At 35.9% G+C, this 27919-nt stretch overlaps 1 protein-coding gene and 1 long non-coding RNA gene across 8 annotated transcripts; both read left to right on the top strand.

Moving 5' to 3' along the window:
• Positions 1-68: 68 nt before the first annotated feature.
• On the top strand, positions 69-20767 carry LOC105686498 (phospholipid-transporting ATPase ID). Of its 7 annotated transcripts, none has more exons than XM_048659490.1 (16): positions 6278-7616; positions 9829-10408; positions 10541-11102; positions 12268-12326; positions 12438-12650; positions 12727-12932; positions 13026-13181; positions 13264-13906; positions 14806-14985; positions 15509-16250; positions 16467-16659; positions 18179-18324; positions 18399-18751; positions 19330-19555; positions 19915-20150; positions 20222-20767. In XM_048659490.1, the coding sequence occupies exons 2-16, from the start codon at positions 10367-10369 to the stop codon at positions 20636-20638; spliced, it is 4374 nt and encodes a 1457-aa protein (XP_048515447.1). In that variant the 5' UTR covers positions 6278-7616; positions 9829-10366; the 3' UTR covers positions 20639-20767. The 7 variants fall into 7 exon arrangements, with proteins under 7 accessions (XP_048515452.1, XP_048515447.1, XP_012256813.2 ...); XM_012401390.4 differs by having other exon boundaries at positions 6278-7714; XM_048659495.1 differs by lacking the exons at positions 6278-7616; positions 9829-10408; positions 10541-11102 and adding exons at positions 69-523; positions 3758-5530.
• A 5668-nt stretch (positions 20768-26435) lies between these two features.
• Positions 26436-27866, top strand: LOC105686289. The gene is made up of 3 exons (XR_007279977.1): positions 26436-26944; positions 27205-27447; positions 27613-27866. It is a non-coding gene; the product is annotated as an uncharacterized LOC105686289 (long non-coding RNA).
• The last annotated feature ends 53 nt before the right edge of the window (positions 27867-27919 follow it).

Here is a 27919-nt window from a genome sequence, read left to right as displayed (position 1 = left end):
TCCCCTTTTTCCACCCCGCCCGTCACCCAGACCCACCCGAAACCCACCCGACGACCTACACGCACCCGTCACCACAACCCCCCCCGAACGCCCACCCTCGTTTCCCCACCTCGCTAAATTACTCGTTACACGAATTTTCGAAGACGCGGACAAGCGACGGAAAAAATCGCCGTTTGTTTGTCGAATTTTTACAAAAAAACAAAAAAAAAAAACAAATAAAATAAAGATAAAATAACACTAATAAATAATACAATCGACGTGAAATAATTGTAATATAGGATCGCGAGTACATAAATCCGCTCGCCAATTTCTATACCGACTCGAAAATATTGAAAAGAGGAATTTCAAAAAACAAAAAAAATACAGAAAACTTCGAAAAACTTTGGTATACGCCGCGTGTGTGGAACTTCGTATTATTTATACGTAGTACATGTAAAGCGAGAAGGGAAGAAAAAAAAATTCATCGTTTCGAGAGACGGAGAGAGAGAGAGAGAGAGAGAGAGGGAAAAAAATCACAAAATTTGTAAGCCACTATTATTGCCTTACCTATTTCTTTTCTTGTAATTCGTACCGATTGGTATTAAAATTTCAATTCTTTTTTTTTTTTTTTGAATCCTATTTTCACTGTTTTTTTTTTTTGGTTCGACTATTTTTTTCGTCGTCGTTTTTGTGTCCTTTTTTTTCTGTTGGTTTTCTTCACTTGCGACGAAATAACGAGGAAGGAAAACCAAAAAAAAATTGAACAGATATCTAAACAATTTTTGGTATCTACGGTACGCTCGGCGGTACGCGCACGTGCGCGTGCGGTAAATTATGTTATTAGGTAATGTTATTGTTGTCGTTGCCGTTTTTGTTATTATTGTTATTGTTATGTATTATTATCCAATCCATTTCTTTATTTTGTTATCGTGATTATCGCACCCGAAATTCGGCGATCTGGGTCGATATAATAAAAGTATCTATGTAATTAATTACCTACATACCGCGTGCGTCACGTACGCGATCCGATGAGTAATTTGTATCTAATCGAAAAATCAGAAAAATGACGAAAAGAGGAAGGAGAAAAATGAAGAAAATTGTACAACAATTTTCTTATCTCATTTTTCAAATGATATCACAGCTGGATAATGTGCAATACATTCGCCTCCGCCGATCGTTTCTTATAATTCCCATGATTAACGATCGTCTTTCGATATACGTAGTTACCGTTCGATTTTAGTGGTCAGTTTACCTATACGAGGAGGGTACAGTGTCGCAGGTTAGGTGCGCCGATTCGTCATTCCGTACGGTCGTTGCGGGTTGATTTTTCGCATCTATATCGGCCGAAATGATCTCCTAACTAATCCGCTAAATTAAGTAATGAAATGTCGGCCGATGTTTGTACCTATCGCCTATCAAATAAAATAGGTAGATATATGTACGTTACATACCCATTACACATTGGTATATACCCAACCTACATTCAACTAGTTTTCTTATCGGTTTAATGAAAATTCAACTCGGGTGTTTTTATCTATTTTTTTTTTCATCTTCTTTTTACATCCGCTTTTTTCTTTTCTTCCCTTTCTATCTATCTCTATCTCCATCCATCTAACTGTCTCTTTCTTTCTTTTCTAGGAATAAGAATTCTTCTTTGATTTTTGTTTCTATATATATACAATTTTTTTTTCCAGCCGTTTCTTGCTTCTGAATTAATTTCGTTAATTTATTCTCCCCCCCCCCCACCCCCTCCTTTTTTCAATTTTCGAATATACTACGGAAGGATCTATTTTCTCTATTTTCTCTTTTTTTCCTTTTTTTTTCATTTTTCGTTTCTATCTTTTCTACTTTTTTTCTGTTTTTTTTTCACGTCAACTGTTGACTTGTTTCAAAAAAAAAATGAAAAAAAAGGTTGGAAAGAAAATGGAAGAAATTAGAAAGAAAAATTGAAAAAATTGGAAAAAAAGAAAATCGCAAAATTCACAGTCTATACCTATTGAGATTTGATTTGTCAATTAATTAATTTGTTTAATCAGATATTTATTCATTAAATGTTGAAAAAAAAATATTTTTTTTTTTTAATCTTTTTTATCTCTCTTTTCGTCGTTTTTATATACATATATACGTATACGGTTGTAAATTATATCCCTATATCTACCTATATCTATCCATTACCACGTATTGTGGATAGATATACATACGTATACTATGTGTCGTCTGCAGAACGCGTTCTCGCTTATCTTGCGTTAAAATCTCGTGTATTATAATACACCTATACGTACGTACGTACGTACCTAACAGTACGGAATCTCGTTCTAATTAGATAATAATAATCCATTTGGACTTGTTGTTATTATTATCATCTATTGTTATAATTATTATTATACATTTTTCAAGATATATTTATTTCATTACCTATGTCCACGTATACAATGTACGGTCTTGAATGTACATAGGTATAGTATACATGTAACTTATATTGTCACTTTCGTGCGCACGTCGTCGTTTTACTGCACTGATATTGTAGATTTTTCTACAGCTATCAATTTTTTCACTTATACCTCCTTCGTTAGATTATTTCTATTTTTATTTCTATTATCATTATTATTATTCTAATTATTATTGTTGTTGTCATCGTTATCGTCGTCTTGATTTTTTTGGTTTTTATTTTTTTTTTTCAACTCCCCCCTCCTCCTGGTTCCTTCCGCTTGCAGTGCAGGAACCGCGATGGAGACTCGTCGTGCAGAATCGTTGATAAAAAAGAACGAGGAGAAAGGAAGAAGAAAAAAAAAAGGAAAATACGTAGAACAGAATAGATATTGTATGTCACATGGTATATATGGATAATATACGACGCGATAGGCTATAATAACGAGGCTATATATATACACTTCTCATCCCGTAATTGATGACGTCGCAAATTCGATGATTCTTCTCTTTGGTTTTTTTTTTTCTCTTCTTATCTTGTTTGTTTTTTTTTTTTTTTTTTTTACTTCGTCTCGTTAGTGCACGCTCTCCTTATCCTAATACCGTAGCCACGATCCTCTTCGTGTATGATATGAATTTGATTTATGTAGTTCTATTCGTCACAGGTTTTCCCTTATTTTTCTGTTTTTTTTTTCTATTTTTTCCTTTTTTTTTTTTTGCTGCAACGCCTCGCGACGATAATGTATATCGCGCGCAGAGGTCGGGATATCATAACCGCGTCTCTTGAAAGGATATCCTCTTCTCACCGCTCATTATGATATAATATACAAGAATTAACAAATAATAATTCAGAGTCAGTTGGATATCGTGTGTGCGCAGTGTGCAGCAGCACGCGTTGCTAACGCAAAAATCGTGGTTTTTTTTTCGCTGCGGTGTGTAATTCGCGTGTGGTTTCCTGTGAGAAAAACGAAGAAGGAGATCAAATAAACGGAGGATAATTTTGATTTAATATTTATTCCCTTTTTTCTATGTACGTACATAGGGTATACATGTATGTGTATACGTATACTTTAGCAGTTATTTCTCGATACAAATTTTGGGCAACTTAGGTTTCATTTGTTTCCAATGTATCTTCCGCCGGGGGCGGTCCGCCATTTTCTTTCTCCCCTTCCTTACCGACGCGAAAAACAAAAGAAAGTCGCGACCAACAATGCGATCCGAGGTGAAAGGGAGAAAAACTAAAAACTAATCGTACGGAATTTTCGATTTCGTAAGAGGGAATTATAGTACATAGATCCTCATTTCGAATTCCTGTATTGTTTGTTATTTTCTTTCGCTCTTCTGATTTCAGCAGCGCGGGGGCGGCTGCGGCTCCTGTAGAAAACGAGGGCGGCGAGTCCGCGAGAAAATTTTGGCAAGAGGAAGAGGAAGAGGAGGAGGAGGAGGAAACGGAAGAGGAGGAGGAGGAGGAAAATAGTCGGCGTTCCAGAAATCTGAAAAACGGGAGCTGGGGCGATCAAATAAAGAGGGAAAGGGTAGGAGGGAGGATAATTGGGAGGTGACCGGTAATTATCCCACCTGCACATGGACACCTCCTGCGGAACACCCCCCAAACCTCCCTCGTCGAATAACGTCGTTACCCCTGCATTACCTCGTCGCCGAATATCCCACCTAATTTCTGGGACCCTCGAAAAATCGCTGCGATTTCATTCCCTCGAAGAAATCGAGGACGACCCCGCGATTCTCGAGGAATATCGGCCTCGTTCTGCGCCCCTGACGATAATTTCGTTAAACCCGATCTCAAACGATCGTTTGTGCAATGATTTTATAAAGTATACGCTTAATACACGCGAATCGTCGTTGCTAATACCTCCACTACTACCACCACTACTACTACTACCACTACTACTACTACTACTACCGTCGTTTAAACTACGGTTGAAATCAAAGTCAACGTATTCGTTGTCGGCGTTGATTGATTCTTCGATAATACATGTGGTGAAATTATTTCAAAAATATTCATCGAAATCATCGTCGTACACGTCGTCGCCGTTGTGGTGTTCACCTGATATTATAATTATCATACGGGTTACCAATTTGTGCCTATCGTTGTACAACTGTCGTCGCTGTAATTATCATTATTATTATTATTACAATTATACAATTTTTTATATAAAAACAAATTACGGATTTAACAATAAATTTGAATATAAAGTTTATAAAGAGGAAGAGGGTAGAGAGGACGACGAGGACAAAGACAAAGATAAGGAAAAAGAAAAGGAAGAAAATAATATCGATGAAAAATATATTTTGAAAAATTATATAACTATAATAAATATTATAAAAGTTTATTACCTGAATCATCGTGCTGCGCTGCGGGCAGTGCAGACGGTAATCACTGTAAAAGAAATTATCATTGTTATCGTTGTTATAATTATTATTAATGTTATTAATATTATTTTCGAAGTAACGGTGAACGTCGCGGAGTGCGGGTTGTGGTTTTTGTTATTATCATTATTATTGTTATCGTTATTATCGGTGTCGTTGGAATCGACGAGGAAAAGATTGAGGGAATTTGTATTTATTGTGAAACGGAGAATAGTGATCGATAAAGGGTGTGAGAAAATTCGATCGTTCGCATCGATGGAATATAAAAAATTTGATAAATTCATTAATAATAACGCTTATACGCTACTTGTCATCCCCTACGTGACGATTCATCGATCAATGAAATAAAATGAAGAGGAAAAGGGTCTGAACGATAATCCAAATCTTAAACATATCAATTAATTATATATACATATATATATACATATACATAAATATCTAACCACGTTGTAATTTTGTTTCTTTGAGGGAAAAAAACAAAAAATCATAAGGAACGTGAAGAACTGAAGAAAGAAAATACAACTGAAAATTAAAAATTAAAAAACTCTAACGAAAACTAAAAATACTACCGAGATATAAATATTACCTACTTCGAATAATATATATATATACACACTATATATATATATATACACCATACGATTCTTCTTCATCTGTATAACACGCGTATAATAAAATTTAACTGTAAAAGAAAAGGAAACTATGTCACGCAGCGCGGCGACGCGGCCAATGGCTGGTGAGTTGAAATTCAACGTATCATTATTATTATTATTATTAATATTATTAATATTACAGCCATCGTGATCCACTGTTATACAAAAAGAAACAAAAAAAGCCAACGCATTTCAAATTTGGTGCGAACTTGCGAATTTTTTTTTTCTTTTCCCGTTACTTTGTTTTTTTTTTTTTGTTCGAATTCCTCTCACGGATAATATACATGTATATATACACACGGATGATTTATTTCTGCGATACGAAAACAACCAAAAGAAAAAAAACGGAAATTGGCAAGTTTGCATGAATTTGAAGAAAAAAAAGAAAAAAAACTTAAATTTTTTCATTCACACCGTTTTATTACAATTGTTTATATGAATACAAAAAGATTATGAAGCTCGTATGCATATGTGTATGTATACACATGTTGTGAAATTTTTTTTTTTTAATTGAAAATGAAAAAAGAAATTTTCATTCATGTATGCAGAATTCGTACCCTCAGCGAAACATCTTTTATAAGCGTTAATTCATATCTGTATATAGTATATATCTATGTATATAGGTATGTAGGTGTATATGCCGTTTTCAAATAGGCTATACACAGGTCAGTCGGTCAAACGTAAAATAAGTTAGAAATTGAGGGTCACCAGGGCTTTTTTATTTCTTTATTTTTATTTTTTTTTTTTTATTCTCTCGCTTCTTTTTGTTATCTGATCGAATAAACCAAATCACTAGGTCGCGTGTTTCTGCGATATGTCAGGTAGGGCCAGTCTAATAGGCAGGGAAGTGTTCGCAGGTGATATAAAAATTCACCCCACATCTCACGGCTGTGATGTAAAAAAAAAATAGAAGCTAAAGAGAAAAAAAAGGAAAGGAAGAGAAGGGAAAATTTAACCTCTTTTTTTCGAGGTCCCGGAATCGTTGTCGTACGAAATAATATTCAAGGATGAACGATAACGATCGTCCCCATAAACGCGCGTTAAATAAAATGGAAGAGCAAAAAGAAAAAAAAAAAAAAGAAGACGGATTTTGGGTGGCGATCGGCCGTTCTTTGTTTCTCCACTTCTCAACCCTCAGCATCCTCAGTCGCTGAAATGGGAATGGAAAAATCGCGTCGATTCGAAGGAAGTTTCAAACCGTTTGGCGGGTGGATTCGAATATCGTTCACTTTTTTTGTTCGAATTTCAATTGTTGACGGTGTGGCGCTGCTCGGTGGCGACGCGGGGAAACTAAATTTTGTTGTTTGGTGCCGGCGCCGCGACGCCTACGCAAGTTTGTAATTCGGGTTAGCGTTTACGATCTTCTTCCCCGATGTCCAGGTCCCACGTCGGGGTCGAGGTTCGGGTCAGGGTTTGAGGTTGGTAATTCCCGTTTCCCGATCAAATATTTTCCGCGTCGTGTCCACGACAGAGAGGAAGACTGGCGAGGTCGTGCCGCGCGCCGTGGCCGCGTCTCCTACGTTCCATCCAGTTGTGCAGGTGTGCGGCGTCCGAGGCGAGGCGTGAAAAATAAAATGGACGATTATTGTGCCGTGATCACCGTTTCGTAGGTGACGTTAGAAAGACGTATAGCGTGCATAGCGCGGATCCGCCGGCCGACGGTCGTGTCCTCCTCTCCTTGGAATTCCCTCGGATATTCGGAGGCGAACGAAAATTTCCGCCCGCAACGTCAGGAATTGTGTGCGAACGTGACGAGTTCAGGTGCGATTGTGCAACTGGATCCGACGAAACGGAGAGTAGAACCGGGGGGACAAGTGTCTTGTAATTATTTTAACAACGCCGTTGAAAATGTGCGCTATCCGATTTTGTTCCACCCCTCGCGAGTGGGTGTCTGCTCGATCCGTTTGTTTTTAAAAGTGAATCCTGGAAGAACAGAGTTAACCTATGGGATAAGGAACCCCCAGTTTCATCGGCGAGTGAATCTATCGATTTATGTGAAAACGCCTAACGCCTGTAGTCGCCGGAACTAAACGTGTTATAACCCCCGCCGATGCTGTATTTCAAAAATAATAAGACTAGAAAAAAACTCATCGACAAATTCGTCCAATTGATCAAATTGAATCGTAAAAAAATACACACACACACACGCGAAATACACATAATTAAACTGTGAGAATAAATAATTATCATTTACGTCTATGTAACAAGTTAATTATATATGTGCACATATGATACATACATATATAAATCTCATTTTTAACCCTCCGGTAATTTAATCAATCTTCTACATAATTTATACATACATAGATACTAAAATCAAACTGCACATATTATTATTATTATTATCATCATCATCATCGGTTTATCTGATCTTATCTCTCTTGGTCCTCGGCACTGGTATGTAAAGTGGAGTGAGGAATGTGTTTCCAAATTTTGCAAAAAAAAAAAAAAAAAAAAAAACCTCAAATCCTTGAAAAAAATGATCGTTTCTTGCTCTTTTTATTTTTCATTCTCTTTTCATTATTTTTCTTGTAACTTTGTTCCCCTCGCTCAACTCGTGGGCCAATGTCATCGACGTATTTACGTTACAGATTTAGCATAGAATTTTTTTCGTTTGTATTTAGTTTTGTTGGTTTGTTTTGTTTTGTTTTGTTTTTTTTTTGGCGAATTTATTAGACGCCTTGTAAACAATGATGACCCAACGGTTCGTGAGGTCGTTAGAGGACGGTCGTGTAATTGTCAATAGATTTTGACTTTCTCGCGGGGTTTTTTTTGGTTTTTTTTTCATTCGACTTTCTCTTTCTTCTGTTCCTTATCTTTGTCAATAAATTATGAAGAACGCAAATGACGACGAACGACGTGTTCATCCGTGTGAATTACAACAGCTGTTCCGTTCCGTTTATTCTCCTCAATTTTCTTGATGTATTTTTCTTTTTTTTTTGTTTGTTTTTTTTTTTCAATCGTTTCCAACCACTTATCTCATTCGAAGCGAAACAATCAGATTCTGTTCGCACAGAGCAAGAATTTTTCAAAGTTTTTGAATATGGAATTTTGTCTATTTTCTTTTTTTTTTTGGGGGGGGGGGGGGGCGAAGCGACGCGGGGGGAGAATCTCGAGGAAGAAAAACGTGCGTCGGAAAAAGATGATTAATTTTGGAAAAAAAAAAAAAAAAAAAAATACAAACGGGAAATAAAACAAAACAAAACAAACGCGTTTCTTCGACTTCGTTGGGAGCGAGGGAAAAATTAACTTTTGAAATCCGAGCCGCGGCACACCCGGCAAAATTATTTGCCCTTGGAACAGACGCAGATTATTCCGCTTATATACCAGCTCCTCCACTCACTCAGCTGACTCACGACTTGTAATCCAAATTACGTAATTTTCGGACCTTTCAATTCCAATTTGAAAAGACTCGACATCGTTTTCCCGTAGTTTATTTTTCATCTATAACCCCGCCATATCCGCCTCCCGCGAATAACGGAAATACATTATTATTATTATTATTATTATTATTATTATTATTATTTAGAATCCGGATGAAAAAATGTTCAAAATTTACACGTGTCAATGTGAATCGCTTTATTTTTTTTACCTTTTTTATTTTATCCTTTTTCCGTTACTCTCGTTACTTTCGAAACACCTGTCGGTTTTCACAGATAGAAAAAGTAGACAGAGAAAAAAAAAAACAAATTAGCGAGGAGTAGATTATTACCTAAACCGTTACAATTACGTTCTACCCTTTTCTATTTTTCATTCGATTAAACTACCAACGGGGGCCACAGGGCGTGTAAATTCTACGTACAAATATAATAACGACCACGCGCTCTCGCTTTTTCCATCTATCGCACACTATAGGCTACTTAATCTGTACGGAGACACCGAGCGATCGATATTTTTGTACCCAAAGAAGTAGAAGAAGAATAACGGACAAGAATAAGAATTCACATGGGACTGTATCAATTAAAATTTTAACGCGTCAAAAGTTTTCTTAACAACTCGTCCAAAACAATCGTATCGTTTTGTGTACATAAACATCAGGATTGTTACCCCGTTCTATTTTTCCCTCTATTTTTATTTCTCCATTTTTTTGGTTTCTTTATTTTTTTTTCGTTTCTTTTACTCCAACCTCGGTACGGCCGTTGTCTCCCGTCACCAGGTGTGTCAAGTATACCGGAACAATTAATCTAGTTTCTTTTATTCACGTGCTCGTTATTATTGCAGTGAATTTATTTATTTATTTTTTTTCCTTTATTCCATTCCATTCTTCTTCTACTCCGGAACTATTTTCAAATGCAAATCGCACGCGGTCGACGTGCAATCTCCGTGCGATCCGATGATGATGATTTTAATAATGACGATAATTCGACGAATATTTTTCTAGGATTATCAGTGGAGATCTTTAAACTAAATAAATAAATAAATGAATAAGTATTGATAATAATAATAACTGAGTAATTAATACGAGGAATTAAGAGCACGAAGTGAATTACAAACAAAAAAAAAAAGGAGAATAGCAAAGACTTTGTGTTGGAGAAAAAACTAAAAAGAAGAACAAAGGAAGAATAAATAATAATCGATTTGAGAATCTTTGAAAAGTGAACGAAAATCGAGCAATGGATTATCATTATTCGTTGCTCGGTTCCTCGTGGTGGTCAACGTGGTCATCGGTATACCGTATCGAATCATCGGAAAAATTGCAAATGGCCGCGGAGGATACATTCGAGCTTCACGTAATACTTTCAGTATGAGATGATGATTATAATGAATTGGATAATTCCGAAATTAATATGTAAAAAGTCGATGATCAACCCCGTCTTTGTAACGGGTATAAGAACACTGCCACGTGGAAGAGAAGAGTCGAGAAGGAGAAGAGGTTACCTCTGGAGGAAGGAATTTAACTTAGTTTAGGGCATACAGCGATGAACGCTGAAGCTGACACGCTGGAACTCGAGGTCTTCGAGGTTTGTAGATAACTAAAAAACCAATCCGATCTAAAAATTTGAAAATTTAACGGTTACAGTTGATGAAAAATTTTTCCCCTCATTGTTTCCCTTTCTTTTCGCACGTCTTCTCGCGTTCAAACGACACCGAAGGTGAGGGACGCCGTTGTTGGAGATTGCGGTTCAGAAACAAGGAGAATATCCACGAGTATAAATAACGCCACGCTCGCGACCCCGGACCCCATAGACGAAGAAGACGAAGAAGAGGAGGAGGAGGAGGAGGAGGACGACGACGACGACGACGAAGACCAACAGTTTTATCGGCGTCGCCATCACCATCACCACCACCACCACCACCACCACCATCATCATCATCAGCGCGAGTCCGATAAGAAGAGGGAGAGGAAACGCAGCCGAAGATCCAAAGGGAAACAGCAGAATCCGACGCCTCACATTATCGTTAATTTGCCGTCGTCTTCCGATGAGGTAGAACAAGTCGCCACCGGTGAATGTTCTAAAAAAAGAGACAGCTCTAGCAGCTTGGGAGGAACCAGACACAGCTCCTTGAGGGAGTCTCTGTTGACGGTGCTCGGTAAACTCGTGGTATGGAGGGGAACCAGCAGGTATCGGCAAACACCGACCTCTTCGACCTTGCCACCGAACACCCCGCCGGCCACGGAATGCATCGGGAGGAGTTCCGCGTTTTTTTCCAGCGGTGAGTTGCCCCGGAGACGCGCGAAAAATCGAGGATCTTTTCGCCCTCCGTTTCGTTCGCCGTGGAAAATTATCGGCGGAAATCGGTGGCGTGTATCGCCAGAGGCTGGGTTATTACCGTCCGATAATGCACGTCTGCGTTCCAACGTGTTACGACAGAATCTTCTTCGTCGTGGGCGTATTAAATTCGCATGTGTTTATTAAACCTGTGCTTGATCGCCGGATGAGGTAACGAACGAAAAATTATCCGACGATTGATCGCACGTGATTATATCCCAGAGACCGTACCGTTTGCTCCGCTGGTTGTTTACTCGCACTATAACGTAAATTTAGATCGTTCGAGGTCCGAAAGCACACGCTAGATATGCGAACCTGGATGCCAAAGTGATGCTATAACCGCTTCAAACGAATTTATTCGATAATTCTTACCGTTTACCCCACACACCCGTTTACCCTCCTAATAACGAAATTTTCAAAGAATTCCGCCAACGGATTAACGGCGCTCAGTTTTTTTTCGCTTCATCGCTGTTTTGTTTGTTACTCCGCGGTGAGAATTATTATCCGTTGATTGAAACGAATTATTACTCCGTTTTTTTTTCTTATTCCTTTTTCTTAAAAGTTTTCTCCTCTCTTTTTTTTTTCGTTCGGCGAAAAATAATTGAAGAAACGAATTATTAGCCTAGACGTTTGCGGAGAGAAAAAATATTTAGTTCAGCCTTTCTAACCCTGTAATTACCTAGCGATATACTTTGTACTCGTAGGTAGGTAGGTAGGTAGGTGGATGGGGTCGGGTATAATTTTTAGATATGGTTATACATATAGCTCGGGTTTTATGAAACCAACAACGCTACGTGGCTCTTCGGTGTCCTTCTTGAATATTTCATCGCATTGTCTTTGCTATAACCCCCATCCGCCCTTAGGTCGGTGTCATGGAACCGCTTTCCCATGTGCTAATTATTTATTTATCACACTTTTCTATGCCTCGACGCAAAGCGAATCAAAGTCCTGAACATTCAGATGGACAGTCATAAAGTTTCGATGACCGTTAGACCAGGTGTTTTGAATTGAACGATAACTTGATTCCACATTTTACAAGCTTCATAATCTTTGAGTCAATTTTCACGGATTGTAGATGCGTTATTGATACGTTTGTTCATTTGTTTCAGAGACGGAGAGGCGAATTCGTGCTAATGATCGTGAATATAACTCACAGTTTCACTATGCGGTGAGATATTTGACGCTTCTTTCCTCTCAACTGAGAATATGGTGTCTCGAGGACCCTGGATTTATCCTGAGAATAACCATTTCCAATAATTGTTTTCTCATTTTTTAACAGAACAACTACATCAAGACGTCCAAATACTCGGTCCTGACATTTCTGCCGCTGAATTTGTTCGAGCAATTCCAGCGGCTGGCCAACTTTTACTTTCTTTGCTTGTTGGTGCTTCAAGTAATTCCTGCTATATCTTCGCTTACTCCGATCACTACAGCCATACCTTTGATCGGAGTCTTGATGCTCACTGCCGTTAAAGATGCCTACGATGATTTTGTAGGTATTGAATCATGGGACTCCGAAGAATGGTGAATTTTTTATTAATTTCAATCCTTGTTTGCCAATATTGCAGCAACGACACACGAGCGATTCCCAAGTTAACAATAGGAGATCTCAAGCTTTGAGGGGCACGAGCTTACGTGAAGAAAAATGGGCCCAGGTCCAGGTCGGAGACGTTATTAGGATGGAGAACGATCAATTTGTAGCTGCGGACGTCCTTCTGCTGTCGACCAGCGAACCCAATGGCCTGTGTTACATAGAAACCGCAGAATTGGATGGGTTGGTTGATGAGAATTATTTTTCAATGCCGATACAATTATTCGGTCAACTCCTGAACTCTAAATTTCTCTTATTTTATCTCCTTCTCTCCAGAGAAACGAACCTTAAGTGCCGGCAGTGCTTAATAGAGACTGCAGAAATGATGGACAACAATGAGTTCATCGGACAGTTCGACGGTGAAATTGTTTGCGAAACTCCAAATAATCTGCTTAACAAATTTGAGGGTACGCTTTCGTGGAGAGGAAAGAGGTACGGTCGATGCACGTTTCCATGTACTCGAAATATCAACTCTTCAATATTCGTAAATAATATAACATCAATTTTTTCTCAGATACGCGTTGGACAACGATAAAGTAATCCTGAGAGGTTGCGTTCTGCGTAATACTCAATGGTGTTACGGTGTGGTAATCTTTGCTGGCAAGGATACAAAGTTAATGCAGAACTCAGGGAAAACGAAGTTTAAAAGAACATCTATAGATAGACTACTGAATCTTCTAATCATCGGGATAGTGTTCTTTTTGTTATCGATGTGTCTATTTTGTATGATCGGTTGCGGTATCTGGGAAAGTCTCGTCGGCAGATATTTCCAAGTTTATTTACCCTGGGACTCGCTTGTGCCCAGCGAGCCCATAGGTGGTGCGACTGTTATCGCGTTACTAGTGTTTTTCTCGTATGCAATTGTTTTGAACACAGTGGTGCCCATTAGTTTATACGTGAGTGTCGAAGTGATCAGGTTCGTTCAATCGTTCCTAATTAATTGGGACGAGGAGATGTACTATGAACCTACCAACACCCATGCTAAAGCGAGGACTACAACGCTCAACGAAGAATTGGGTCAGATAGAGTATATCTTTTCAGATAAAACTGGTACGTTGACGCAAAATATAATGACGTTTAACAAGTGTTCCGTCGCTGGAAAATGTTATGGAGATATCGTAGACGAGACCACTGGAGAAATCATCGAATTCAGCGAAGTGAGTTGTTTTTTCTCTCAATATTACCCATCTATGTGTTGATCATTTGAGCGTAAGATACTATTCGACGCTACCCTGCTTATGTCTGCATTGTTGTCGCTTTTGAATATTTTTCCCTCGTAAGATTCAGCGTTACGAAGTTCGCACATAGATATGAAAGAAATTTAAGCTTTTGTGCATTTTATTTCGAGTTGTATGGAACGCTAGAAGCATTCATGGTAGCATTATCTCGAGAAAACTCGAAAATATACACGATCAAGACTCGTACTAATAACATATCCTCTACCCTCGACGTATTCAAAATTAAATCAGATGAAGATAAATCATTGATTGCAAAATCGTATTTAACTTCGATAACGCTTACAGCTGCACACGCTCTTTGATTTGATAAATATAAATAAACGTCTGATTCTGTTTACCGAAGTAATATACCTATAGCATTCGAATGATCAATTGACAATTTACGACAATAAAAATCAATGACATGTCTTGCCAATATAACCTTATTTGCATTCAAAAAGTGACCGCATCGATGACGCATGTGACATACGTACACGGAAAAGTGGTTAGAGTTCGAATGAATTTTCGGTATACATTTTAAAACTTATCAGACAAATACACGCTAGTTTTGTTTGTTTAATCGGAGAAACCGGTAGCGGAAAGGACTTTTAAGTCCCATAATTTCAATCGAAGCTTTTGACTTTTGATCGACTGATGAATTTTTGCGATTAATGTGCTCGCAAGTTGGCAATTGGGTTGATTGCTAGAACGAAAAATTCTCACGAAAGGCACGCATACACATTGAAGTGAAGAAATGTTAAAAGTACTTTGGTTGCCGATGTCTCCGATCAAGCTTCCATCTCCGTACATTTTATTTAGCATGTGTGTGCTGCATGTAGACAGATAGAGCTGTGCAGACCCCAAGAGTTCAGTGGAAGAATGGCCAAGAATTCGTTCGACCAATTTATTCGCCTGTTAGTGGCGTGAACGCACGTCTCTTGGATCAAGCCGACAGAATATCCAGCACGACCCCGGAGCCTGTACTCAATGGTCAACCTAGAACCGCACCTACTACTTCAGTATGCATGCTTACATCAAATTTAGTAATGATACGGCATAAATTCTTTTCTCCTTCTGAAAGTACACTTAAGGATAGAGTCTCGTTCCTTTTCACATACACAATAATTAACTCATGATAAATATCCATTTGCTTTGTTGGAATTGTTTTTTATAGTATAGAGTGTGTACCATAATCCATCTACCTATCGTGCTATGTTGAATTTTTTTCCTAGCCTTGAAAACAGGAAAGAAAAAACAAGAGCAAAAACGCTTGTGTGTTGCATGGTATATTTGGTCCATCCCTGATTTCATGTAATGTCCAAAGTACTGAGAACCTTTTCGATTCCCCTGTAGACGGCGAAAGAATGTTTTGTTAATCTGTCCAGAGATCGCATCGACGAATGTATTTATTTATATTTGTTTTTGATACGGAGTATCTGTAAGTTCTGTACTAACATACCTCGGACTTCTGTGTTTTCTCTAACTCAATAAATGTCGAATAGAATTTCACAATTCTTATTCAAACGCAATACCATGTTACAGACATCGCCGCCACTGGATTTTTCCTTCAATGAAAATTATGAACCTGAATTTAAATTCTACGATGCAACGTTGCTTGAAGCGGTGCAAAGGAGTAATCAAGATGTTCACAGTTTCTTCAGACTGCTCGCTCTCTGTCATACGGTGATGCCTGAAGAAAAAAGTGGCAGATTGGAATATCAAGCGCAATCGCCGGACGAGGCTGCACTCGTTTCGGCAGCCAGAAACTTTGGTTTTGTTTTCAAAGAACGATCGCCCAACAGTATTACCATCGAAGTGATGGGAAATCGTGAGGTATACGAGCTCTTGTGTATTCTCGATTTTAACAACGTCAGAAAAAGAATGTCCGTCATATTGCGGAAGGACGGACAACTTAGGTTATACTGCAAAGGTGCGGACAACGTGATATACGAAAGGTTGAAAAAAGGTAGCGAGGATATCAAAGCTAAGACACAAGAACACTTAAACAAATTTGCTGGCGAAGGTTTAAGGACGCTGTGTTTATCCGTGAGAGATCTGGACGAACGATTTTTCAATAATTGGAAACAGAGGCATCAGGAGGCTGCGCTAAGTCTGGAAAACAGGGAAGATAAATTAGACGCTATCTACGAAGAGATCGAAAAAGGTATGACCTTGTTAGGAGTCACAGCTATCGAGGACAAACTTCAAGATGGAGTTCCGCAGACTATCGCTAACCTTGCATTGGCAGGGATAAAAATATGGGTTCTAACCGGAGACAAACAAGGTAGTAAAAGCTCAACATTTAAAACTAGATAATAATCAGCTCAAGCTCACTAATCGCGGTGCAGATTATAACTAGATAATGAGGAGTAAAAAATCATCAACTCTTCGTTTGATCTGTAAATATTATCAGCAAATGCGGAGTGTTGTTGTATCAGATATCCCTGTCTCGATAAGGTAACAACTATTTATACGCACGTACCATCTTCTTTTTTTACAGAGACTGCGATCAATATTGGTTATTCTTGTCAGTTATTGACCGATGAATTGACCGACGTATTTATAGTAGACGCCTCTACCTTTGACGGGGTTGAATCGCAGCTGATGAGATTTCAGGAGGCAATTAAAACGGCGTCCAATCAACCGACCAGACCCGCGCTCTCCATTGTCACATTCAGGTGGGACAAGGAAAGGTCAGGCAAATGAAAGAGACGGAGAACAATTTTAATAATTTTTCATTATTTACTTCATTTTTTTCCCCCCTTTTTCTTAACATTTTACTTTTCTCAGTCCTAATACCGATTAACGTATATTATTCACATTGAATGTGGCACCGTGTTTTCCATTTCTGTAATGCTTTTTATATAAGAAAAAAAAGGAATATTTTTTGTTGGGGTCTAATTTCGGAATGATACCTGTCAAATCTGTGTTCTTGGAATGGTATTTCTAAAGTCGGGTTATAAGGTTTAGACTCAACAACTTAAGGCTAATATCATGGGATGGACAGAAATTCGGAAAAAAACTGCATTCAACTTTAGAGTTCAGTCTTACATTGTTGTTGCATGATTACTAGATAACGAATTGTCAATTTCAAACGAGCAAAGCATGAATACCGTAGTATTATTTAGCCCCGAAACTCCGTCCCGTGATAAGAAATCATTGGATTCTTCGTTAGGGTTCATTATCGTAAAAATCTTGACTAAAATTTCTCACTTTATTATGTAATTTCGTTTAATTTCTAAAAGTAGTTTAGTGCTTTATTTCGTTATTCTTGTCTTCTGCATCGATTACACTGCACGAATTTTCTAACGTCGAATAAATTTACCCTGCAGAGTAAAAATTATAGTTTTTCGCTAACCAGAGAAACCGTGATCGGGAATAGAAAAAACAAATACGTTTTTCCCTCTTGTTTTGAAATTGAACTTTTAGTTACGAAGAATTCGTGTTTGAAATTCATTAGCATCGTTTGTTTTTAATTCATCATGTTTTTTTTTTTTTTTGTTCTTAGAATTTTTTTATTCTTCTCTTTCATTCTCTACCTTAGAAGAACATTCCTTAGAATTGAAATCGAAGGTTAGGTTCAGTTGAGTTTGATATTTCATGGATATGTGTTTGTGTGCTACATATGTAATGCCTCGGTTATCTTGATAGGGAATGGAATTTTTTTTAATCGTATGAAAACCCCGAGTTATTAATTGAAATGCTTGAATACTCACTCCTTCTCTTTCTGTCTGCTTCAAAAATATATATATTTATACATAAAAAATTATTTATAAAAATTTTATACCCGATTATTGGTAAGAAGATTATTGCCAATGTTGCTTATATGCCATGTTTTAATTACCCATAAAAGTGACTATGATAGAATTTAATTTATTTCTGTAATGACGTATACTTTATAATGCGTTGGAAAAAATCCTCAGTCAAGATTGCAATTTTCTATTTAGATTGAGATAAATCATGCTTGTCCCAAGAAAAGAAATCCCATTGCTAGCTTGTTTTCTTATAGTTATCCGATAATGATTCAAATTTGTTTTTGAATATTTTGATCTAACGTTGATTTGAAATCTGGTCATAGTTGAAATGAAAATAGTATAGATCCTGAACTCAGTTTCTTGAGACTTACGAGATGAGAATGACTGAAACTCTGCGTACTTTGTACTCTAAAATTTTCTTGTTTCTCTTTTTTCTGGTTTTTTCACCAAAACGCAGCAGTGAAACGGAATACAACCCTAGTCGTGACGAAGAACTTGAACAAAACGAAAGCTCTGGTTTTGCAATTGTTATTAATGGCCACTCATTGGTTCATGCTCTACATCCGCAATTGGAACAACTGTTTTTGGATGTTTCGAAACACTGTGAGTTCAAATTCTTTCACTTTATAACCTAAACTGTCACCGATTCGTCTATTCATTTTCAACCTTGTTCACAGGTAAATCTGTAATATGTTGCCGAGTTACACCTCTTCAGAAGGCCATGGTGGTAGAATTAATAAAGAAAAGTAAAAAGGCTGTAACTTTGGCCATCGGTGACGGAGCTAATGACGTATCGATGATAAAGGCTGCACATATTGGCGTTGGAATTAGTGGGCAAGAAGGAATGCAGGCTGTTTTAGCCTCGGATTATTCCATCGGACAATTTCGCTTCCTAGAAAGGCTGTTACTCGTACACGGAAGGTGGTCGTATTACAGAATGTGCAAGTTCCTTAGGTACTTTTTTTACAAGAATTTTGCCTTTACTCTGTGCCACATTTGGTTCGCTTTCTTCTGTGGCTTCAGTGCTCAGGTAAGAAACATTCTTTATTCTCAATATCAGATTTTTTCCCCAGTTTTTTGACACATCGTCATGAGCAACGTTGCCTCACCCCCCCCCCCCCCCCCCCCCCTTTTCTGTCTTTTAAAATCACACTCCCTCGTAATCAATCTCATCGTATATTTGACGCCATTTGATATTTTCACGTATAGATTTTCAGCTATGTGACCTTTTTTACACTCATGCATTTCTCGATAACTTCAATAATTCCGAGCTATCTAAGAGTAGTTGTAATAATTTTACCTTGGCTAGTATGAAATATAGATTTTACCGGTTGATATTCACGTCGCGCTTTATCTCGTTGCAAAGAAATGAAAGATTCTATTTTCAATAAAATTCCAATGATGATACTAAGGCGAATATGATACCCTGCAGGCTCCTTCGGTCGAGCAAATTGTTCCCAAAGTCGAGCGTCAGGTGCTGAATAAAAAGTCAATCTGATAGAATAATTTTGGTTGCTTTTATCGACGATATGATATGAATGAGATCGATGTTTATATATTTTTGATTATTAATTAAAAGTATATTTCATATATTTTCTCTATTTACAGACAGTTTTTGACCCAATGTACATTTCTGTCTATAATCTATTTTACACATCGTTGCCTGTACTGGCTATCGGAATATTTGACCAAGATGTTAACGATAAAAACAGTTTGTTATATCCAAAATTGTATACTCCTGGGCATCAAAATTTACTATTCAACAAGAAAGAATTTTGTTGGAGTGCGCTACACGGGTTCTTCGCAAGCTGTGTTTTATTTTTAGTCCCATATGGTAATTATATAAATTAATAAAACACCTACTTATACGTATAACCTAGATAAAGTAAACTGAAACTCAATCTTCTTCTCTTTTCTTTTTCTCTATCTAGTAAAACGAATTTATCTCACACTCTTTATGCGTACGCGCACATTCAAACACATGTATATTCCTATTCACTGTCGTTGAAAATCATGTCCGATCACCACCGCCACCTTTGTTGTAAATTATATCTCTCGTAACGGTTTGACACTAAAACTATCGTCACTCAGTATTTAGAAAACCTGATCATCGATCATGATATTTAAATATTTTCTAGTAACGAACACATAACCAATAAATATCTATTCATCCGCTGTTTCAATCATTCACAGGAACGTACAAGGATGGAGTATCGCCCAAGGGATACGTACTGTCCGATCACATGCTGCTGGGCAGCGTGGTAGCAACAATATTAGTGATAGTCGTTACAGTTCAAATAGCTCTCGACACATCGTATTGGACAGTTTTTAACTACGTAATGGTTTGGGGCTCTCTAATTTGGTATTTCATACTGGATTATTTTTACAACTTCGTTGTCGGCGGGAGTTACGTCGGCAGTCTGACCATGGTATGTATTTTGAAGATCGATCGATGACTTTCAAGGTGAATTGATGTCGATGAACTTTTTTTTGTCTTCAGGCCATGTCGGAGGCGACTTTTTGGTTCACGACGTTCATAACCTGTATAATTCTGGTGATACCGGTTCTGTCGTGGAGGTTCTTTTTCATAGACGTAAGACCAACGCTGTCCGATAGGGTTAGACTTAAGCAAAGACTGGCCCAATTACGGTCTCGTCAGAGTCAGGATATCATGCGTACGCCGTCTACGCGTCGTACCAGAAGGTCTCTTCGCTCCGGTTACGCGTTTGCCCACCAAGAGGGCTTCGGCCGACTGATAACGTCTGGTAAAATAATGCGTAAGTTACCAAATAGTTCTGATTTTAGATTTGCAATGCCATTCACAAATAACGTATCGAAACAAGTGAACGTCGCGACAACATCGCCCAAAGATAATTCAACCAGAAGTCCCAATACTCTGGACACGATTAATCTGTGAGTCAAAATCCATCGTTTCTAATAATATTACAACAATCAAATTCATTTTCGCCAATATTTTCTCATCGAAGCCTAAGAGATCGAAGAATTGTACAATTTTTCACAGATTAAAAAAATTTTTAGAACGTTACCGTGGCTTACGCTGCTTTATTATCAATGTCGCATACATTATAGCCGAATGAGTATAGCTTTTATAAAAATAAACTGGCACAAACGCTTAGTACGAATTTTTGCGTGGGGTAATAATAATAAACGAAGGCAAAAAATTTAATAAAAAAAAAAATTTTAATTAAATAAATCCATCAATTGAATAAATAAAACGAAATAAATAAATATATTGATGTACTCTTCAATAAATATTGAATAACGGAAGATTACCCAAAGATTTGCCTTTGTTTTTTTTTCGCGATTTATATTCGTTTATATTTTTCACATTCTTTTTTCTCTTCTTTTTCTATTTTTTCTTCGTAAGAATCTCATCGCTTTTCGTTTGGTTTTCTTTTTACTTTTTTTGTATGTTTATTCGACTCGCGATCTTCGAGGTTTCATCACCTGTCGATCGATTATGTAGCGCAGAGTTTTTTTTTCTTTTTTCTTCTCATTTCGTTTTATTCATTTTTATTTATTTTTTTATTATTTCCCGTAATAACTGCGATGACCCGTGCGGTCACAGTGTCCTGAATATAGTGTGTTATTATCATACCTATATTATCGAAAAACAGAGAGTAAAAAAAAAAACAAACAAAAAACGTCTTTATCATCATTATCATTCTTTGCGATCGATAAAATCATGACTATTGTTATCACCTGTATTATTACGATTATTATTATCATCAGCGTTATTATTATCGTCTTTCGATTTATCGCTAAGAAAACCAAAAAAAAACCGGGAGAAAAAAAGTAAAGATAAAAATAGAAAAAGAAAAAGAAAGAAAAAAATAATCTAGTTTGTATCGATTAAAAAAAAAAAAGAAAAAGAATTGCCTTTGTAAAAACAAAAACAAAAAATAATTAACACACAAACGACGAAAACAATAAAAACAAAAACCCAAAAAAAAAAATTAAAAAATATAAAAAAAACCCACGTACGGTATGAAGGATAAGGAGACGAAAACGAAAATGTAGAGAATAGAAGTGAACGAGAAAGTTGAAAAAAATGGTAAAAAAAAAAACACAAAATAAAAAAGCACACACACGCAACACATACACGGAATACATCCTACGTCGGCTGAGGATAAAATAGCGAATACTAACAAAACGTAATTGAATAAAATTAAAAACTGAAAAAGAAAATAAAAAGAAGATTAAGAAAAAACAAAAAAAAAAAAAACAAAACACTTGTACCATAGGTATCTGACTGTAAATATTTTAAAGAGATATATATATTATATTATATTAAATGTTAAGTATACATTTTTTAAAAAAAGAAAGTAATATATAGGTAGAAAAAAAAACATTCTGCAATACAAATTAAAAACAAAAACAAAAAAATAAAAACGAACGAACGAATAAATGAAAAGAAAAGAGAGAAGAAAAGAATTTACAAAAAAAAAAAAGGAAACACGAAATACTAATCGAATAAAACAAACAACTATTATTAGCTGTATTTATTATTATTATTATTATTATTATTATTATTATTATTATTATTATTATTATTATTGACATTATTGATATTATTATTATTGTCATTATCGATAATCATATCATTGTCACTATCGTTATGATTATTTTTCCGAGTATTGTTACGATTTAAGGTACGATTACGATTGTATGATTATATTCTCTCGTCGTCACGCGATCATCGTCATTATTATTAGTATTATTATTATTATTGTTGTTGTTGATTAATTAATTGATTATAATTGCGGATAATGTTTGCCTTGGACTGACTACCGGATATAAATTAAAAATATGATATATACAGAGAGGACAACGTGAAATTGCGCACCCGATTTGCACATGCGCGCGATCGTCGGCATTTGTTTCGCAGAATGTCCAACAACACTCCGGTTTCAGATTTAGCTGTCAAATACAAGGACCTAACCTGAACTTCTCGATGAGTGTATTTCTGTCGACATTTAATTAATCTCTCATTCAATTGATCAATTTTATTTGATGCTATGCCACCCTACTTATCTGTGTCTGGTTTTGTGTCGCATTATTCACCTGACACAACATACCTCAGTCATATTTAAATACGGCGATCTCAGCTGTATTGGTGATCGACAATTTGACAGCTACAGCTGAAATCTGAGGCTGTTGGTACAACACGCTAGCAGATGATAAATTCGACTGCCGTTTTGATTCACGCTTGCGCACAAAATCTGGGTGCGCAATTTCACGTTGTCCGCTCTGTATATACATACATATATATATATATATATATATAGGACTATAAAATAATGATAAAATAACGTATACTAGGCTATAACGTAGCAAACGATAAAAAGAAAAAAGAAAAAAAAACTAGAAGAAAAAAGAAAAACTTAAGAAACCAACAAACAAACAAACAAATTGTATTTCTACTTTTAATATAATACGAAGAAAGAGGAGAAAAAAAACCTACGAAAAACTGAGGAAAAACAAAAAAAAAAAATACAAAAAAAAAAAAAATACAAAAATAAATAAAAATAAAAAAAATCACACGCGTTAAAAATGCTTAGCGAGAGGCAGTTTGCGTATTCGGTTGCAAATAGGAAGTGATGAAACTATGGAAATAACGAGAAAGAAAAGATAAACGGAAGTGAAACGGTAAAAGAAAAGAAAAAAACGAAGATAATTTAAAGGGTGTGGTGTACGTACGTCACGAGAGTTTAAACGTCGGTAAATAATTAAATAAATGAATAAATGAATTAATCAATCAATCAGCGCGAGACGAGGCACACGCTCCGTTACAATCAAAAAAAAAGATAGAAAAAAACAAAACAAAAAAAAAAAAGTAGAAAAAGAAAGAAGAAACAAGAACCGTTGAACGTATGAATAGTTGAAAAGATTGAAAGGAAATTAGTGAAATCTAAATTATTTATTACCTTACGAAATCACAAATAGAAGAAATTATTATTATTTACAATGAGTATACTTATATCTATCATCATTATTATCGTCGAATACCATTAAAATGAAACAAAAATCTGAAAAAACGCGACGGGGTCAAAGGACTGTGAGGATGTAACGGAAATGAAAGAATCTAAGAGGCTTGGGAAACTATTTTGAAAGAAAGAAGGAGACGACAAAAAAAAGCAACAAGAACGTGAATCAGTTTACTAATTTTCACTAATCGCTATTACGTTAACGATCTACAATAATGCAAATAAAGAAAAACACGATTGAAAGATAACTGAGAAAGAAGAAACAAAAACCAACAGATATTAAATTCAAATTACAAAAACGAAAACAAAATAAGGAATAAATAAAATAAAATAATAATAATATAAATATCAATTGATGAAAATGAAATAATAACAATAACAATAATAATATAATCATAATTGATTAATTATTCAATTGATTGATTGATTAAAGATGAAGAAAATAAATGCACAGCCTATATTTTTATTTTAATATGTATATTCATAGATATATGTATATATATCTGTCTACATTCGTATAATATATGGATATATATAAATATTCTATACGATATTTAATTATAGTATATTATACCTTAACTTATGTAATGTATGAATTTATTTTCTTAATATTTCATTGCTGTATAAAAAAAATTTAGTAATTCGAACATGTGATCTAATTAGTTTCTATAAACAAATACACGTTTGTTATTATTATCATTATTATTATTATTATTATTATTATTATTATTATTATTATGTATTATATATATGTATGATTCGTTTCCTTATAAATATACACATATACATATATACATGTACATACCAATATATGTATACGTATATTTATATATATATTTTTTCTTTTTTTCCTTTTTTATTTTATTCTGTGAAATTTTCCGTATTGTCACGATTCGATTCGATACGATATTCCGAGAGAACGAGAAGAAAAAAAAAAACGAGAAAACACAAACATATTAATATGAAATAAATGAAAAAAGTAATCTATAATGGTTCCTTATGCACACAAGTATGGAGAAAGCAAAACATATAAATATATAATTAATAAAACCAAAAAAGAGCAAATTAATGAATAACCGAATCGACAAAGAGATGATAAGAAGAAGAGGTCGGGGGTGGGGGTGGGAAACGACGACGATAAATAAATAAAAAAATATAGTATATAATATATTACGAATTCAAATAACGATATTATTATTGTATACAATACTCTTACTTGTATACCTATATATAAATGCATATTGTTATTATTATCATTATTATCATTACTATTAATATTATTACTATCATTACTAATATTGTCACACAGAAATTAAATTTTCGAAGAAAAACGAAAGTCAAAAACGAAAGAAAAAAAAAATCGACAATACACATAAACACGGTTTTTTTTCTTAATGCAATCAATGAATTAATTGCATTGATTGATTAATTAAAGGATAATGCTGTCGTTGCATTATTTATTGGATCCGTTCAATTACCTCAATCCTAGAGTAACGTGACTCTATTAGGGAAATTAAATTTTCCGAAACATGTGAGAATAATGAAATGAGGTAAGTTGAATTAAGTTTGAACGATATCAATTAATTTCGAAAGATGATAGCAACGAACTTTGTTTTTTTTTGGTTTTCAAATCATTCGATGGATTATACACACGTATAATTACCATTCCTTAATGGTGCCTAATGGAAAGCGATCACGCATCGCATCCGAAGGAAGGTTCCGTACATGTTGGATATTACGAATGAATTCTTCCAATTATTCACTGTAATCTGAAAAGTCACCTGCAAACGTCACTGTCGCGTGAAGCCACGTATGTCACTGTGAACGAAAGACCATTGAACTGCCAACAGATGCAACCCAAGCTCTACCATCCCAGATTGATCGTCAATTCTTTTCTAATTTTCTCCGAATTTTTTCAAATTTTTCAATTAATTTTTCGACTACCGTATCTTTTCCAGCTCCTGGAGGCGCCTTATAAAATGTAACTCGAGTTACAGCATCCCAGATTTATTCCCAATTTTTTTCTGATTTTTTCCGATTTTTTTTTCGATTTTTTTCAATTTCGGAAAAAAATGACGCACCCTGATCTATATTTATTTTGATTTTTTCGAGGTAACTCACCCTGAACTCTTCTTATTTTGAATTTATTAAAATGATGCACCCTTATCTCTATTTATTTATTCGAATTTTAAAAAAGTATATGCGCCCTGATCTGAGTACAGCTAGCGCCACGTGGCGGAATTTCGATAAACTAAAACCCAGAAAATCCACAGAGGATAACCCGGGAAAGTATTGACCGACCCATACTCATTCCATGGGCCGGTCAAAACTTTTACTTTTTCTTCCGGAGAAGGGTCAATACTTTTCCGGGTTCAGTTAGAGAATGGTCAAAACTTTTGCTGTTTTCGCTCGACAAAATGGTCAATACTTTTCCAGGTTCGGTTGGAGGAGGGTCAAAACTTTTGCTGTTTTTCGCTCGAAAAAATGGTCAATACTTTTCCGGGTCCAGTTGGAGAAGGGTCAAAACTTCTGCTGTTTTCGCTCAAAAATGGTCAATACTTCTCCAGGTTCAGTTGGAGGAGGGTCAAAACTTTCGCGTTTTAGTAGGAGTTAGTCCACCCAAATTCCGCCACATGGCGCTAGCTGTACTCGCGGTGGGCGGAGCTTGAAAAAAAAAAGGGAGGTCAATACTTTTCCGGCTTTACTCGAAGAAGGGTCAAAACTTTTGCGTTTTTCTAGGGGTTAGTTCACCAAAAATCCGCCACATGGCGCTAGCTGTACCCCCGGTGGGCGGAGCTTAAAGAAAATGGCGGTGCCCAGAGAAATGGGCGGAAAATTTTAATAATTAATTAAAAAATTGGAAAAAATCAAGGAAAATTAGAAAAAATCAGGAGAAAATAAAAAAAATGAGAAAAAATGAGAAAAAAATTAAAAATAAATCTGTGATGCTGTAAATTGAAAAAAAATTGTGAAAATTCGAAGAGAATCTGTATACTATGAGTTTGAGGTTATATTGATACACCTAAATAATACTGGGCGCTCGCAGGAGTTGTTGGAGATCTAGTAAGCATCAAAAATCAATAAAGAAATTGAATAATATTCAGGATGCACAGGAGAAAAAATAAAGAGGATGACAAGGCAGTGATTCTTTGTATTTTGATCTTGGAAGCGGAATCTGATCAAAGAATCCGATGACGACTGAGAACTAATTTGAGGTGAGATATTTCGCATATTCAGCATCGAAGTGATTAAATGTCAACGCTATCATGCGTCAACGGTGTTCACTTCCTGCCCACATCGTTTCACATTTGTAGTTTGATCACCTTTTTGTTTATCACGTTCGCAAACATTTGCGACATTGATGCTGTTTGCAAATTTAGTTTTGTGGCTTTTATTATCTGGATTATTTCTATCCTTCTAGTCCTTCCAGAATCCTTCGTGCTGTCAATTCAACCACGAATACATATTTCTTCAGGTGTCAGCACGTGTCTACCAAGAGAGGAATTACCACAAAGCACAGCGAACATGGGGTGAATCAACTATGCCATTCAAATTTGATACAAACTGACTTTGTCACTCATTAGAAGAACTAGATCTCTGAGCCCCTCTGAAGATAATTTAAATAACAATACGCTGGGATGATGGAGTTAGTCTTTGGCGTGTCCGGTTCTGCTGATTCTGTTGATGTATTCATTCTTCAAGGAAGTAATTGTCGAAGGTAAAGTTGATCCATTGTCGATATGTTGTAACCATACTTATACTTGCTAAATTGGCTTCGCTTTAGAACGTCGATCGCCCCTAGCATTTTGATGATAACTCATCACTCAATAACTCTACAATTTAGTTGTATCCCGTTTATTAACTTTTTTCTCTTCTATTACAGGTGGGAAATTGGCAGCTCCAGAGAATCTCTTCCCTGCATTGAGGAATCAAGACTCATCGGTGCATCTGCATGATTGTTCATTAGTGCACCGAATAAAAATCCATATATTATTTATAATGTAGATATAGATCATGTACATACTTTCTAAATTAATTCAAATTGTCATCAGATAAGAAACCTCTATGAATTTTCATTGTAACACATTTGCTGTGAAAGAATAATTTTCTAACCGAATAAATCCATATTATTCCTAATGATGTGTTAAAATTTATTAACAATCCATCACCGAAGAGCCCTTTAGAAGTTA

This window comes from Athalia rosae, chromosome 8 (assembly GCF_917208135.1).
Source record: "Athalia rosae chromosome 8, iyAthRosa1.1, whole genome shotgun sequence".
Classification (NCBI taxonomy): domain Eukaryota; kingdom Metazoa; phylum Arthropoda; class Insecta; order Hymenoptera; family Athaliidae; genus Athalia; species Athalia rosae.
The sequence above is the reverse complement of the archived record's forward strand: the minus strand, read 5'-3'. Positions and strand labels throughout refer to the sequence as shown.

Excerpts from the sequence above, each read along its gene's own strand:
- LOC105686498 (XM_048659490.1), top strand. The coding sequence starts at position 10,367 with ATGAACGCTGAAGCTGACACGCTGGAACTCGAGGTCTTCGAG. Across the intron at positions 12,327-12,437 it reads ACTCACAGTTTCACTATGCG|AACAACTACATCAAGACGTC; the intron begins GTGAGATATTTG and ends ATTTTTTAACAG. Across the intron at positions 16,660-18,178 it reads TTCAGGTGGGACAAGGAAAG|CAGTGAAACGGAATACAACC; the intron begins GTCAGGCAAATG and ends ACCAAAACGCAG.